The 16299-nt window shown below is 35.8% G+C and overlaps 1 protein-coding gene across 4 annotated transcripts in view; it reads left to right on the top strand.

The window, feature by feature from the left end:
- The first annotated feature begins 923 nt into the window (after positions 1–923).
- TFPI (tissue factor pathway inhibitor) overlaps positions 924–16299 on the top strand; it is a 42423-nt gene continuing 27047 nt past the window's right edge. Inside the window, exons 1-2 of one of the 4 annotated variants that reach the window (XM_030018896.2) lie at positions 924–1747; positions 13707–13826. In XM_030018896.2, the coding sequence (XP_029874756.1) occupies positions 13712–13826 (115 nt within the window). In that variant the 5' untranslated portion in view covers positions 924–1747; positions 13707–13711. Of the gene's footprint in view, positions 1748–5137; positions 5828–13706; positions 13827–16299 lie in introns of those variants that run through there. The other 3 variants (XM_041124064.1, XM_041124063.1, XM_041124065.1) reach the window with 3 other exon arrangements.

Below are 16299 nucleotides of genomic sequence, written 5' to 3'. Positions count from 1 at the left end.
AAAAATGTCTTTTAGAAGTCTAGCATTTTCTTTTTTTTAATGTCTGTGTGGACTATTTCTTTCAGAATTACTTTATTATTTTGCACACCAAATCTGAGTGACTTGAGTGAGATCTTGTGAGAAAAAAAGGAATGATGCTAACACATTATGACACAAACTTTGAAAATTCTTTTTTGCATGTTCATTTAAAAAACTACATATTTCTTGTTAAAACCAAAAAAAGCCCACTCGAAGTTTTGACCAGGTTGAGTCCCTAGATGCAGAATATATTTGCATGGACTAGTAAATTCAGACCATTCAGCATCTGGTATGACTAAAAATAAAGCAGCTCATCTGTGAATGACTTGTAGAGTGGAGCAAGTTCTAAACTCTCTGTTCATCCATATAGATGCATTCTAAGAAAAGCAAAATGAGGAATTATGTCATTTTTTGGAACTCTAGTTGGTTTTGTTTCTATTGTAAATGTACAGACTGAGATTTCTTTAAATTGTGGTTTCATTTTTGTATGTCTGTTTTGGGCTGTCTTACTTGTGACCCTTGAAGAGATTTATGGATAGCACTGATAGATACTGATTCTTAACACATGGGCCCCCAAAATTTGTTTTTCAGAGGCTTGGTGTCATACAGATGACAGGCAGACCATTTTCATTTAACTGACTTCTCCTGAGCTGGGTTGCTTCTTGCTTTATCTGAGCTAGGAGTTGGTAATTAGTAACTGTATGGTAGAACCCCACCCCCAACATTTAAACTGCCCCTTTGTGAGTGCTTCTAGCTGCCGGGAGCACTTTGGTTTGTGTTAAGAGGTAGTTAACCTGTTAACTGACTATGAGAAACTTCCAATTTGTTTCAGGATGGTGATGAGCAGATGAATGTAAATCTTCAGTGAAAGTGATTTAACTCACCTGTTTGTCTTCTCCCAGAAATAATTGCAATTAGTTACAGCTACTAACTGTGTTAAGTTTACTGTTCTTCAGCTGTTACTTCTGCCTCTGTTGCTGTTTAATTCCTTATCTGGGAAATTCTTATCCTGTGTGTCCAGGACTAAGATCCTGGTCAACTGTCTCTACATCCACAAGTTGTAAGGTCTCAGTCTTACACCTAGAGTCCCTGTCCCTGTATTCAGCCATGGTACTCTTAATGATGCTTAACTTTAATTTTAGTACACAATAGCATGATTTGTAAATAGATGGTACGTTCTAGCTGAAGGCAGAATAGCCTTTGTAGTACAGCTCGAGATACTGTGATGAATGCATCCTGGATCTAGAGTGAATAGCATGGCTTTATTTAAAAACAAACAGACAAACAAAAACCAACAGTAAACCACAACATATCTTTCTTAAATAGCCAATTAATACGGCATCCTCAGGAGCCATATCAAAGCTTGCAAGCTATAATGAATAGAATATCATACAGACTGTCTCTCATTCTGTAAAAGTGCATTTGATTTTTGCTAGGGCTGTTTAGAAAACAGTTGCTCTAAACTGCAGGGAGATCAGAAAACTTCAGACAGGAAGTGTCCCTGCAGCTGCTGCAGATCTCTGAATTCTACCCAGAGTGAATGCATGTGCTCTACAAACAGCGAGAACAAGGACTGACTGATTAATCCACTGGCGGGAGCCTGCTCTAGGAAGATCAGGTTGCAATCCTGCCTTTGTAGTTTTACACCACACCCCTTCAACGTGAATTAGTAGGGGAGGATCATATTCAGGAATTCTTTCTTTCTTCAACAACTGTTGCTAGGAGTTGGGTGAGTACTTTGCAACAGACTTTCAGTTTTACGTGAGAGATTTTTTTTTTTTCTTTAGCTGGCAGAAAAGAGTGTCTACTGGTATGTTTTCTTTAGAATGTGGTAGATGCAGTAGTAAGATGTTTAGATTCAAAGTCTAGCGATGAGTGCTGCAAAAAGGGAGACTTTTTTCCTCTGTAAATTTGAAACAGTAGGACAATGAATATACTTCTATGATTACTAATACAACTAATCTTTGGTTGTCAGAATCTCAGACTAAGGTATTTTGAGCTCCAAGACAGTTCTTTGAAAGAAAAGCATCCTAAAGGTGAATATGTTAATTTTGATCAATAGCTGGAGTTTGGAAAAAAGCTCTTGTTTTTTAAAGCAATTTCTCCACTACAGTAGCTCCAAGGGAGGCTTGATTCAGGCAGAGTGGTCTGCCAGGCTATTTCAAATCTTTCTAAGGCATGTAACATTTGAAGCAATTAATATTTTGAGAAGTACGAGAACATTTTAGGAGAATCAAATTAAGCTGATGCTACTATAAGCCAATTTCACTCACAATGTATATTGAAATTCTCAAGAAACTAAAAACCCTTGAGCAATGAGGAGTGTAGTGAATGAGGCTTACAGTGGTGCCAATGTAACAAACACATACCACCCCCAGTCCTCGAAAACCCAGAATATTATTGGTGATTTTTGTAATATATTACTTGAAATTGAATTGACATAAACTTCATTTTTAGTAACTGTGTAATGAAAAACAGTGATACTAGCCTGTATTTAAAAAAAAAAATTAAATTTTAGCTAACTATGTTTTAGAAAATCTAAATACTGTTTAAATGAGGAGAAGGCATGTTACAATGGGAAAAGTGGAGTAGGGAGAACAATAACAATTTGGATGGGGGGAGTATGTGAAAGGTCAATGTGACTCAGTACTCTAGAAATTAGTCATCAAAGTACTTCATGGAAAACATGTAAAGATATAAAGCTTCCTTCCTGAATGTCTTATGGACAGACGCAAAGACAGGAAGTCCAGCTGTCAGTATAGGTACAAACAGCAAAGGCATGCTGTAGGAATTGCTAGGCACCTACTTGGGAAAAATGTCAGCCTTTTCCCTTTATAATCTGCTCATTATTTAATTCTACTAGGAGAGAGTATGTGATTGTGAAGGCAGCAAGTATCTATATCCACACTAAATTTATCTGAATTATTAAGATGAACTTGAGAATTGTAATCAAGTTTACTTTGTGTGTAATGTACACAGGGCAATGTTGAGGAGGTAAAGATGATTAAAACGCATTCTGCTCTAGCCTTTTCTCCTGTCAAATACGTCCCATGTGAAACAGTTCATTAAAAAGTAGTCATGTGGGCAATTGCTTGATAAAACCATTTCTTCGAAATTTTTCTAACTTTTATGCTGGAGAATCTCCAAGTGTACTTTAAATTGACTTTCAGTAATCTTTATGTTTATCATTACATTGTGCATTGCATAGTTTGTAATCTGGAGATGTAATGCATTTCAACTGTCTGGTGTAGTTATGTGACCTTTAAAAGGCATTTAGCCTCTTAGTGCAGTGCCCATGTTTACTAATATTGCTAATGAAAACTGAATTGTTACTCATCTAGCTAATATTCTAAATGCAGAACAACTGTAAGTTAAACTTTTATGATCTTCTTGGCTCAGGACAGATAGAACAATTAATGACATTGAATTTATCCTTAATCTCATCAGAGAGTTAAATTTGAAAGTCTAATGGTAAAAACTTATAAATTGTTGGTATCTATTTTAGGGTTTAGTGTTAGATCTGAAGGGCAACAAGGGACAGTGTACAAAAAGGAAGCAGAGTTTCTGTCAGAGAGGAAATGTTAAGGGATTGGGGGAAAAGTTGTCCAAGATATAGTGTGTCTAGGAAAAAAAGCAAAGGTGTAAAATAACAAGCTTCCTAACAGGCTTTCAGAGAACATGTCCAGAGCCTTTAGTGAGTTTGAAATCTCACCTCTAGCTAGACCAGACCCACAGTTATAGAAGGAGAGCTACTGGATTCCAGATCTAGCTTCAAGGACTGTTTACATGTTTCTCCAATAACCCTTCCAAGTTAAGTGCATAAACAGGAGCAGATACTAGCACTCAGATTGTCTGTTCTGCAGTACAGAGGCACTGATATCCTTTATGCTATTCTTCTGACTCTGTGGATCTTTAATTACTTTAAGGGCAGAGAACACAGATTGCTCTCATGGATATATCAATGGGATTAAGGTAGTTTCTGGAAACATGAATATTAAATCTTCTCTGGGAAAAAAGAGACATTGGCACCGTCTTTCACATTCTGGGAAGCTGCTTTAGCATCTACATTTACTTTAAGAAGGTGATTCTGGCAATAACTCTTCTGCATTTTAAAATAAAGTGGTAGCTGCTTGACGTGCTTTCTAACTATCATGATTTTGTTGGTGTGCATTCAGTATGTTCTGAGAATGCCTGGCAGAGGGAATCAGAGCATGTGTATAGGAACAAGAAAAGAAATTTTAAAACCAAAAAATAGAACATCATTAGCGCTTAATAGCCGCAAAAATTACATGAGACTCATATACACAATTCTGGAGCAAACTGTTTAAAATCTGTCTAATTCCAGTACTTACTATTGCTCTTTGTTTGGGCTACATTCTCAACAGTCATATTTTCTCTCTAAGAACTAGGAGAAGCTGATAGGGTCTTTGTATCTAAAGCTCTTCTTCACAGTGAAACCAGGGAAAAAACAGGGACAAATTGCCTACTTCTGTGTGTTTCTCTTATGAAACTGTTTTTACTTTACAACAGGGACAGAGTGCCCCTGGGGGCAGAATGAAGCAAAACCATATGGGGAATTGTATAATTCCTTTCCTCTGATAGTTATTTCACAGCAAAATAGACTTATTTTTAGTCCTTTTAATTTTCTCTCACAACTCCTTTGTTTGGTTTCCTTAATTATTTCCTGTTGCTGTTAATAGAGCTGTTCATTTTCCATCTTTAGTATTATTGCCATCTTCCCTGATGTGTGCCATTCATAACTAAGTATACCTCTGAAGTTAATTGGTTCACCTGATTTACTGTTTACTGAAAAAAATAAAACTAGGCATTTGAACATGTTGACCAGGATATGATCTGGACACAAGAAAGTTCAACCTTCTTCCAGAAAATAGTATTCCAAGAGAACTGATTCTAAAACAACTATAATGAAAATAGCAATTGCAGCAAGTAAATGAGAAATACTACTACTGTATGAAGGAAACACTTAGCTGGTGCAGTTTTTATGAACACAGAAATGTCTGCAAAAGGGTATTAGCATTTGCTGTAAACATTTTCTACTTTGGCTGAGAATATGCCAAAGAAGAAGCAGTCTTTCTCCTCTATATTCACACAGTCTCTAACATAATGAGGTTCTGGACAATGATTTATGCTTTCATCAGTCACAGAAAAGGTAGTGTAGAAAGATGAGGCTGAAATTTACTGTGCTCTGAGACTCATCTGATGAATGCTGTAGGTCCACAGAAACTGGCCCTGCCACCAGAATAAGCAGCACGATCTATGCTGTGGTGGGAGATGAAGGGAATACGACCCTTTCTTTTCTATGGCAGTGTTATTTTATGTTGGTTTTAAGTAATTGCAGGGTGATAATCTGAGGCACTCTGAATCTGGGGGTATTCCCACTAATGGCAATTACAGTGTTTCTGAGCTGTGTGATGATCCAAAGCTTGTACATCCATTGCAGTAACAATATATGTGGTGTCTCCAGCTGGGAAGATAGACAGGGGGAGCTAAACTTGCTTGACAAAGTGAAGAAACTTGTACTTTGGTATGTGTGCAAAATGTGATCTGTGTGATGATGAGGTTGCAAAAGGTTAATAGGTATGGTCAAAATCAGTCAGGAGAGGCATCAGCATGGCAAGTAGTTTCTTCCTGTGCCTGCCTGTTACATTTTCAGTAACTGACAGCTTCACTTCAGTGAAATTGAATAGTTGTGTTTCTCTAGTGTGTACAATGTGAAATTACACACGACTGGGTTGATAACAAATATACAGCACTGAAATGACCATCTCCATTAGAAAAGAAGGCTGTGGTAAGTTAACTGACCTCTAAATACGTGACTATTTATCAATAAGTACAGCTGAGATTTGAAAACATACACTATACTTTTCCAGTCCAAACTGCTAGGAAAAAAAAACAGGCTAGAGGCTTTATGATGCTCATGTGGGACTGCTATGCTGTGTTCAGAAAACCATAACTAGTATTGCTGCTTGTCTGTTTTGTTAGTGGCTTTTGTGCTCTGAGAGTAGCTCTTAGGATGCTGAAGGCATTTTCCCTTTGAAAATAGGATTATATGATGTATATTTTTGCTAGAAACAGGCAGTTTGTGCCCAAGTAGTACAGGTTTGAGTGCGGTGGGTTTGGTGTTTTGCTTTTTAAGATTTATGAAATTATATAAACTCCTAATTTGCTTTAGTCCCCATTTAAAAAATGTTTTGGTGGAAGCAAAAGAATATTTCCTTTCCCTGTTGAAAGCTGTCACAATGAAAACAGGCTGTATACGTGGAGTAGAGATTTACCTCAGGTTGGGGTGTGGCATGTTGGATAGATGCAGTTGCCACATCTAAATAAATAACTGGCTTATTTCTTTATTTCTGTTTGAATCAGTATGAGGAAGAAACTGAAATTTAAATAATGTTCTCAGTATGTTCTTTATGATAAGCTCATAATGTTGGATCTTGTGCCATGTGTTTTATTTTGGGTTATTTTTTTCCCCTATGGCTAGTAGAAGTAGCTACAAAATAATTAGTCATTCTCCATAAAGGTATCACTAGTAGTTATATGATTTGATGTAGGCAAATCCAGTGTTCCTGTGAAAAGTGCAGCTATTTTAAAAAAAACCTCTTAATTTCAGAGTTTAGAATTCACTTGGACTGTTGCATCATGTGGTCTGCATTGCATGATCAGAGAGTTAGGAAAATTACTCTCCAGCTACTGTTACCAAGACATACTCTCACCATCACTCTGCCTCCCAGAATATATCCAGTTCCCAGCTCTTGGGTGATGGATATCATGGATGTGAGGCCCCGACTGAGCCAGATAAGAAGGATAACTCAATGGAGGAGGAAATAAGGGTCTGGAGCTGTGTCATGAGAGAAATTGAGTGGAGACAGGATGGCAAAAGAACCTGGTGCCAGGTGTGAGCTGACTAGTAGAAGGGAATAAATAGGTCCTGGAGCTAAGTTGGAAAAGGGAAAACAGTTTTAAAGCACAAGTGAAAGGGTTTTTTTGTTTCAATTTCAAAACATAGCAAGGTTTTCTTTTAAATTTGTTCATCAGTTGTGTTAGCAAAGCAGCATTTACAACCTTAATAAAAACAGAACTAAAGTGGGAGTTTAAATCTGAAACAGTGACATCAGGTCATACAACTTTTCAGCATAAAAGCAAATGAAGACCTGTGGTTTTTCTAAATTTTCACTTGCCAATTTTCACTTCCCAGTTTTCACTTGGGAATTTAAGAGACTGGAATAGTGCAGCAACAAGTCAACATTTGTGTTAAATGATGAAAGGTAGGTAACCAACCAAAATTCTCTACCATAACAAGAAGGAATTTTGAAGTTCTTGGAGGAATCTGACGGAGTCTCTGGTCTCAGAACTGATAGACACTATTAGGCCTGCTACTGTAGGGCACAGGAGGGAGATAAGTTGAGGGGGGGAATTCCAATAGCTCATGCTTTCAATCAGTAATGTTTATGTGCTGATGACCCACAGTAGACTGCCTCCCCTTTTATTAAGTTACCATGACACTGTAAGGCTTTGCTTTAGTGGAAGCGGGTTTGAATGACAGACTAGCACTGACTCTGGGACTTAGAAAGCTAGGGCATGTATCATCATTCTTTGTTCAGTTTACATCAGAGCAGTGGTGACAGAATTCATATTTACTTCATTCTTCATACTTACTCCAGAGTAAATGAGAAAACATGATCCTTCAAACAGCTGCAAAATAGCACATGTAGTAAAATACTTTTTAAGGGAACTCACTGACTGCCAGCTGGGAGACAATGCTTACAGGTATGTCTAATTAAATCTCTGTCGTACAAGTCTAGTAGGTAGTACAAGATATCATAGGGCAAATATAATGCCTCTGAAGTATAGTGAACTGAAAAAGGTCTGCTTTTACATCAGAGGTGCTATAATCCTGACTAATTAGACCTTTATAGCTTTAATTTTAGGCTGTGCTAAATTCAACCTCTGACTATGCACATCCTATGTCCTGCTATTCATTCTTCTATTTGCTGATATCCTTTGCCGTTTGGGGTTTTTTTTTTTGCATGTGCGCTTCCATTTCCTGGGCTGTCAGTGTAAATGAGTCACTTTCATAGTCATTACAATGCCACTTTATGCCATTTTCTAAAGCTGTCTGGTTTTGGCTACTACTGGAAATGCTAGCTTTTATTTTGCTTTTTCCCATTAGCTAGCTAGAGATAAATACCGTGTGAAGAAATGTTTGCCTCTAAATGTTCTGGTAATTATAGAAATTGGTGTTGAAGAGACTGCTAAGTTAAAAAAAAAAACAAAACAAACAAACAAAAAAAACCCAAAAACAAACAAACAAACAAAAAAAACCAAAACCAAAAAAAACCCCAAAAAACCCAAACATGCATATATATATATATATATATATATATATATATATATACACACACACACATAAAAAAAGATCGGGCTCCAAAGGCTGCAAACTGCATGGAGAACACACAGAGTTTTATACTTGTCTGTCTGCAGCAAAAAAAAGTCTTGAGAGCTTTCTTGTATTTCTGTGTTTAGGTGGCAAGATAAAAAAGGTCTAGTTATAAGACCAGGTAATAAGGATCTGTTACAGGGAACTTCCTTGATTGCTTGTGGTCTGCTTTGTCTACCTATATTCCAGCTTGAGGGAAGCTAATGGCATTATTCACAAATGAAAGCATTTAGTTAAACCAGTAAATAAATCAGTGCCAGTTATTACCCATAGACCTTTGATCTCCTTTGTCAAGTAACTTAGATGTTTTCTGTTATAGATATAAAAATGTCTGACTCGAAAGGTAGGTAGTTTGAGAGCAGTAGAGTGCAGTTCCTAAGGAAATGTCTTAGGAATTCTTGAAATTTGCATTAATGGCACTTTGATGTAGAGAAAAGCCAGTATTAATGCTGGACTCATTCCTGGCTCTCCTAAATTAGAGTTGTGCTTTCCATATAAATACAATAAAAAATAAACAGTGCATTAAAAAAAGGAAATAAAATCAGTATCATAAGAGGCTTACAGCTTTAAAGTTCTGTTACTGGACATCTGAACATTAAATCAGAAATCTTGGACTTTTCTAGAGGGTTTGGGGTTTTTAACTGAAAAAGCAGTGCCAAGTTCACTTTGATCTTGGATTCACTTTTCCTTTAGGAATTATAAGAAATAATTAAACTACAGAAGGATTTAAGCAATTCAGTACTAAAAACTTCACCCCCTTCAACCCACCTCCACCCATACCCGACACAATGTTCTGGGAATGTGTGACCTTGGGGGAAGGTTAACAAGAAGATAAAGGAGATTGTCTTTGGTCAGTAGACTTTGCAGTAAGACAGACATGCAGTTATACAGCCTAAATTTTTCCTCTTGGGAAATTGCCCAAGCATCAAGAAGCCCTACTTTTGACAAGATACTCTTTTAAGGGAAATGTAGGAGTTCAGTGGAAGAATAGAAATACTGTACCCTGGTAAAATTTTTGTTCTCTGTACAAATGCACTAATTTATCTTCATAATCACACAGTGACAATTATATACAGTAGCTCGTGATATACGAAATTCTATTTTCAAATGAAAAAGAGAAACTTATTGAGTATTTCCATTTCTGGCTGATTGTTTCCTATATTTTTCTTCTACTTGGAAGCAAGCTTTTGGGAATATTGGATGATTCAGTAAAAATGGATTACTATATTTTGCAATCTAAATCCATACTCTGCAGATTCCTGGAAGAAGGAACCAAGGCCTCAACTTGAGTCATCCAAAACAAATTCAAATAGAGTTTTCCTGAACTAGTGAGAGTTTTGCTATCATGTTTGAAAAAACTCAAATATAGAAAATGAGAGCCCAGGGGCAAACTTGGAATTAATCCATGGGCAACTGAGGTTGTGGATAATTTGTGGGTTCCTTTATGAAGGGTCACAACTCTGCCAATGATTACAAATTAAAACTTCTAAGGAAAACAATGTGCTTAGAAAATTCCCCTTTCCCATGTCATTTAAAAAACTAAAATTGAAAGTATATTTTTTGTTCCCATGAGCTCACAGGAGCCAGGCGTAGTGTGGAAGTTATTACTAAGTATCAAATCTGAATATTTGATGATATTTCTGCTTTTATTCAGCATAGATGATATCAAGCTATCACCACCTTTATTTACATTACGATGCTAAGTACTTATTCTTGTGCAGTTTGAATTTTTTTATTTAATATTTCTCCCCATACAATTTTTGTTAGTTGTGGATTTATTTTAATTTTAGTTAATGTCAAACTAACATCATAACTCAGTTGTCTCTCAAATCGTAAAGACAATCTTAGACAACTTCCAGTTACCTTGTACAGTGTTTTCTTCTTCCTCCTTTAAAGCATGACTGGACTTTTTATGAGGGCTGAATAAAAAGATTTGCTGTAACTGTTTCACTAACCTTTGCATAAAAAAAGTAAAATTCTTCCAAGGCCATGTACCACAAAGCTTTGCATGGAGGAAAATCTGGTATTAGGCCAAATGCATGGTAAGAGGTAGTCTGTTTCTGGAAATCATAGAATGGACTATGAAAGCTAAAAAGAAACATTGTTACCTCTATTCACTTTGTGCAGAAATATAGTCAACAGAATTGCTTTTAAAGATGTTTTCTTGGTTTATTTTGGATTTGTGTTTTACATGGTATTATTTTGATATGTTAAAAGGTTTGCTTATTACATACGTGATTTATTTCTAACGTCTGAAGTGTAAGACACTATTTTTGCCAGGTAGTGTATAAAGAGATCTATTTCTGTGGATCTTCTGGCATTAAACTTCATCCACTTTCACAGAAGCTGATCAAATTCAGGGCAAACTTCCTGAAACTGTGACAGTAATGTCAAGGTTGGCCATTGCCCTTGGTCTGGAACAGTTACTTTGCTTTCAAAGTTATAATATGTACTGTACTCAGAAAAAGATGGAGAGGGAGTATCTGTTCTCTGATTGACTGGAAAACTGAAAATTACCTGAATAATGACACAAAATGCTGAGAATATCCCAAAGAGAGAGTACGCTAATGCTAATGTTGGGTGCTGTAACTCAAAAGTATTCCGTGGGCAGCAATGAGCATTTCAGTAAAGACTCTTCCTTTCCTTTAACGATGTAATATTTTAAAAACTCAGTGGTGAGATGACATTGGGACAACAGCTGGGAGGAGGATGGCATTAGGAAATTGAAATAATTAACTAGCATATAATTATCACATATAAACAACAGACTTCCAAACAGACTGACAAAAAATTAAGGCAAATGAGAGCAGATGGGGTACACAAGTAAATGTAGACAGTAGCATTAATGAATGTAATTAGGTCTAAACGTCTGGCATGTTAGAGTGGACTGATAACTGATAAATCCATAGCACAGTGCCATGTTGTTTTTTTTTTTTTCCCCTGTGTGTTTTAGCAATACTGTAGGGATATCCTGTGGTCAGCTAAGAGGCCCATAAGTAATTCCTCCAGTAAAGAGGTTGGGGAAAAATTATTTATGGATTATTCACTCTGAATGTAGCAAACGGATCACTAGTAATTTGTCACTGGGGAAAGGGGCAAAATAATACCTTATTAGATTAAGTTTTAATATGTAAAATAATATAGGAATGTAAAACTGGAATTCTAGTTGGAAACATGAAGAAGGACACTACTTCTATTTCTTTGAAAAATACCTGAAAATGAGCGATTGTAGCTCTTGCACATTTTCTCAGTTTACATAATGTTTCAGAATTTGTAACAAGTTGGTTTCTATTCCAAGAGTAGCTATTACGTCTCTAGTAGAAAGCAGAAATTTCTGAATTTGTTCATAGAAGTAAAAAATAGTCTTTGAGGAAAGTTTGTTTAAAAAATCATGACTAATAGGGCAAAATGAGATCTGAATTTTTTTGCCAAACATTTTGCCAACTTTACGAGAACAAAGGATTTTATTTGTCAGTGTAGAAATTAAGATTAGAATGAATGAAAGGCAAATGCATTCTTTATTTTAGCAGGAAAGCATTATGATGAAAAAGTTAACACTGTCATATTTTCCGGCTAAAATAGAAATTCCTTTGATCCCAAAATTCTGTTCCTTTACAAAAAAAAAAAAGAAAAAAATCTCTCTGTTTTTCACTACAATATATACTGAAGCCTTCTAAAGGGAATGGTGAATTTAAAAAATTATCCCAATAATTAGTGCTACTCATGGTCTGGTCTGTAATTTCACCAAGACTTATTTTTAAGAACACATTTCTTTTTTACTACTTATGCTGCAAGTTAGGAAAACACTGAGTACGCAGGAGGGAAAAATTGATAAGTTGTCAAGAGAGAAATGAAAATTCTGGCTCTGATTTGGTGTTGGAGATATAACTGCACCTTCTGTCTCTGGCACAGAGTGGCTGTGTCAAACTGGTTAATCTCTGTGAGGATTTAACTTTTCTGAGACATCGTTGCTTGCTAATGTTTTCTTAGATACCATAGGTATGATTTACTTCTAACTTCATAGACAAAGATATGTCACTCAGAAAAGTTTAATCTGTTAAAGATGACTTCTGTTTATGTCACCTGCCACTTCAGCATCATCTCTTTAGCCTTCCTGCTATAAAGCTGTATCCCAAGCACAGTGACAGGTCATCTCATCTACTCCCATAGCCCTTCCTGCCCTCACTGTTTTACGTGATGCAGACATGCTATCTTCACAAGCAGGTAAACAAAAACACTAAAGACAAAACAGCATCTGAAGACTAGGAACTTCCTAGTCTTTTGACCTTTAATTTCAATTAAGTTAATATTCATTAACTTAGTCAAAGTTTAGTATCATACTTTAAGAAAAGATGATATCTTAGGGAATCTATCTCTTGGTAGCTAAAGGAGATATTGAGCCTATTCTCTGATTAGAATTCAGAGACCCTTAAGGAACTTTTAGTTAGTTGGAAAATATGTATTTCTAAGAAAGTTAAAGGAAAAGTTTTCCAGAGTTACTGTCATATGTGCATGCATAGCCTCATCTTTGGAAACTTGAACATGCCAGCTGCCATGGAATACAAGTGTTTTCTTTGTGTGAATGACTATGGTTGCACTGATCCTATGTGAAAAATAATAGATCTGCACTTAAGTGAGGTTTTCAATATTAAAGGGATCTACAAGATACAAAATACTTCTTAAAGCATTGACGTTCAAGTTGCAAAAAGTTTACTGACTCCTGTGAAATGCAACTTATGCAAAAGTCCAGGAAATTGGTAACTATAAATTGGTGAAATATTTGTTAAAAATAGAATCCTATGTTTGTGGCAATGAATCTAGGGTCTGCAGACAGAGTAAAACTTATCTGGAAGGACTGGACATCCCAGCCAAATATACATTGTGTAAAACTGATCAGGATGTGAAAAGTACAAAGTGTTATATTTTATATCATTATGTATTCTGGGAGGTGATTTCAACTGTGGCTTAAAATAAAATAAAAGTAATAGCAATGCCTCTGATCTGTACTGGACGTGGGATAGGAGACTTGCAGTCAACTGAGCACATCTATAAATCTTGTCTTCTTTTTCATTGTGCTTGCAGTATAATTATATTAACATAGCTCACGTTATTTCCAAAGCTCCCAGTTTGTATATGTACCCATATGGCTATGCACTACCCTGTTAATGACTTTCGCAGAGCACTCAAGGAGTTTAGTTTAAGTGTGTATTGTCATTTATATGTTATACAGGAAAGATGAAAGGAAGAAAGAAGGGGTGTTCCTTACCTTTAACCTTTATCTTGCTGTTCGTCTGTATCACTGGACATGCAACTACTGACTTACATGACAGCGATGAGGAGGATATTCTGGGTAAGAGGTTACAAAAATGACGCATAAATCTGTCTCAAACAACAAAATCCACTATGTTAAAATGCACTGTAGATGTAATTCTGTACTTGAGAATTTTTCTGGGAAACTTTTGAAATGCACTGGTTTCTAATTAGAAAACAGGGAGATTAATTAACAGGGAGATGCTCAGAATTTTGCATTAAGCTCTACCAAAATTGCCTTCTATAAAGGTTTCTGTTTTCCATGCTTTTTGGAACTTCTAATCCTAATCAAACATTGTGTTAGATATCAAGATTATTCCCTTCAAGCTCTGTTTTAGGACCCATGGAAAAGTTCAATGTTTAGGGAAAAGAACATACAGCTGGTAAACTCAGGTTTTATCTCCCCATACAAATAGAGCAGAAACATGATGAATGACATTGTAGACTGACGTTACTCTCTGTCCTGTGCACAGCTCTCTTGAGTCACAGTTAATTTGCAAAGTTTGGTCTAAAGATGATGCAGTTACTACCCTAGTTGTTTTTCTGGGTGTTGAAGAAACTCTTTGTATAGCCCCAAGTGATTTGATATTGCTGGGTAAATAAAAACTCACCAGTTAGAGATTTTTGTTAAGAAAAAAAATGTCAGAAGCGTGACTGTTAGAACTGGGGAGGTTCTCAGATTCTTACCATTGTAAGATCATTGTTTACTTTCACTTCATTTAAATGAAATAAGGTGGATTAAACTTCTATACTGGGTGTCATTGTGAAAGATATTTTTATTTCCTCCCAAACAATTTTGAGAAACCAGATGAGGGAAAAATACACTTTTGGGGCTGTACTAAAATACTTTTTTTTCCTTTGAGAAAATGATTTGAAATTGTGATGTCTGTCTTAACCTGCAGAGAACCATGCAGTGGATACTTCTCCCATTTGACAGGTCTGATTCTGAAGCCTAACTGGGAGTGCAGCTAAGGGGAACCCTTTTTTCATGTTGGCACTCTACTTAACCTGCTCATGTCTTGTCCGATTTCCATCCAAATTATTTCTCTCTATTGGACTTTTGCAGCAGCGTTCCTTGAGACAAAAATATTAATTGTGTATAATCACAACCATACTACAAATGAAGGTAGTGCTTTAGAACCATGTCACAATTAATCACTACAATCGAAGATATGTACTGCTCTGCATTAAGCATATGCTTTGCATTGGTTGTGTAGTCAAGACTGTTTCATACAGAATAAATTTGTTTTTCTTTAACCTTGAAGTACATAAATGCCCTTCTTGTTTGAGGGCAAAGTCACATTTATCTTGCTCTGCCCTGCCACTCTTAGTTTTATAAAAATCCTTAGCCTAAGCTTGCAGTTCATGAAGGCCGAATTGTCTTGCTTGTTAAAATAACATACTTTGTCACCAGAACAAGAAATCTGCAGTATTAATTTTTTTCCCTCTATTTTGTTTATAAAAGACAATAAGAAAATAATCTCGAGAAAATTAAATAGTCTTTTTATTGGGCACTATTTTATCACTGCACTGGTTATTTTACAACCAGTTATTTAAGATTATACAACCAGTAACTTAGTATGAGGATCAGCTCTGAACTTTTGGGCTTGTATTCCAAAGTGAAAAACAATCAAATGTGAAACTTAGAAATTAAACTAGGACCCTGTTTTTGTGACTATGGAAGACTCAGTTACAGTGTTTAAAAAAAAATATATATTTTTGCAGTACTCTGTTTCTATAAAATGATTAGATTGGTACTAATTAAAATTGTATTTGTGGTTTCTTAAGAGTGAAATTCTGGTCTCAGTGATTTTTAACTGTAGCAATTTTGTAGGCTGCAATATCACTGATAGCATTTATTTTCTGAGTTAGATGCTTATAAAACATTGACATATTTTACCCTAGAATTCAATAAATTTCAGGTATTAAAGGATAAAATAAGTTGTGTGCATCCATTACTTGTAACGTACCCCATGCGATCCAAAAGTATGACAAGTGCTTTCTGAATCTGAGGGGTTTTTTGTCTATTAGTATTTAAATTACAGTAATAATTAAGGTTGCAAGTCAAGTCCAATGGGTTAAAAAAGGATTCTTAATTTATTCTCTTCTGGCAAAACCTATCATTTTTCCACCAATAAATAAGGGTAATAACAAAAATAAAAGATATAAAAATAACTAGTTTATGCATATCGTTCAGTAATACCTTATGTGGTTGGGAGCATTTTAGTTGATGTTCCAAAGCCTGAAGAAAATGACTCACAAGTTGAATGTGCTTTTTATTCGTATGTGAAAGTTTATCAAGAATAAATGTGACTGCTTAAAGAAAGGGTAGGAAACACATGGGTAGGAAGAGCACTGAACAGCATGCGGGGGGAAAGCTGTCAAACTGACAAAGATGGAGAGAGGAGAAACAGCTATCCATTAGTGACAAGGTGCTTAGTATTGATATCACTTATCAAAGAGAGGCATTTACAAGAAAGCCTGGAAAGATGACAGCGTATCTTTATAATTAA

Source organism: Aquila chrysaetos, chromosome 6 (assembly GCF_900496995.4).
Source record: "Aquila chrysaetos chrysaetos chromosome 6, bAquChr1.4, whole genome shotgun sequence".
Classification (NCBI taxonomy): Eukaryota; Metazoa; Chordata; class Aves; order Accipitriformes; family Accipitridae; genus Aquila; species Aquila chrysaetos.
This window is presented reverse-complemented; position numbering and strand designations above follow the sequence as displayed.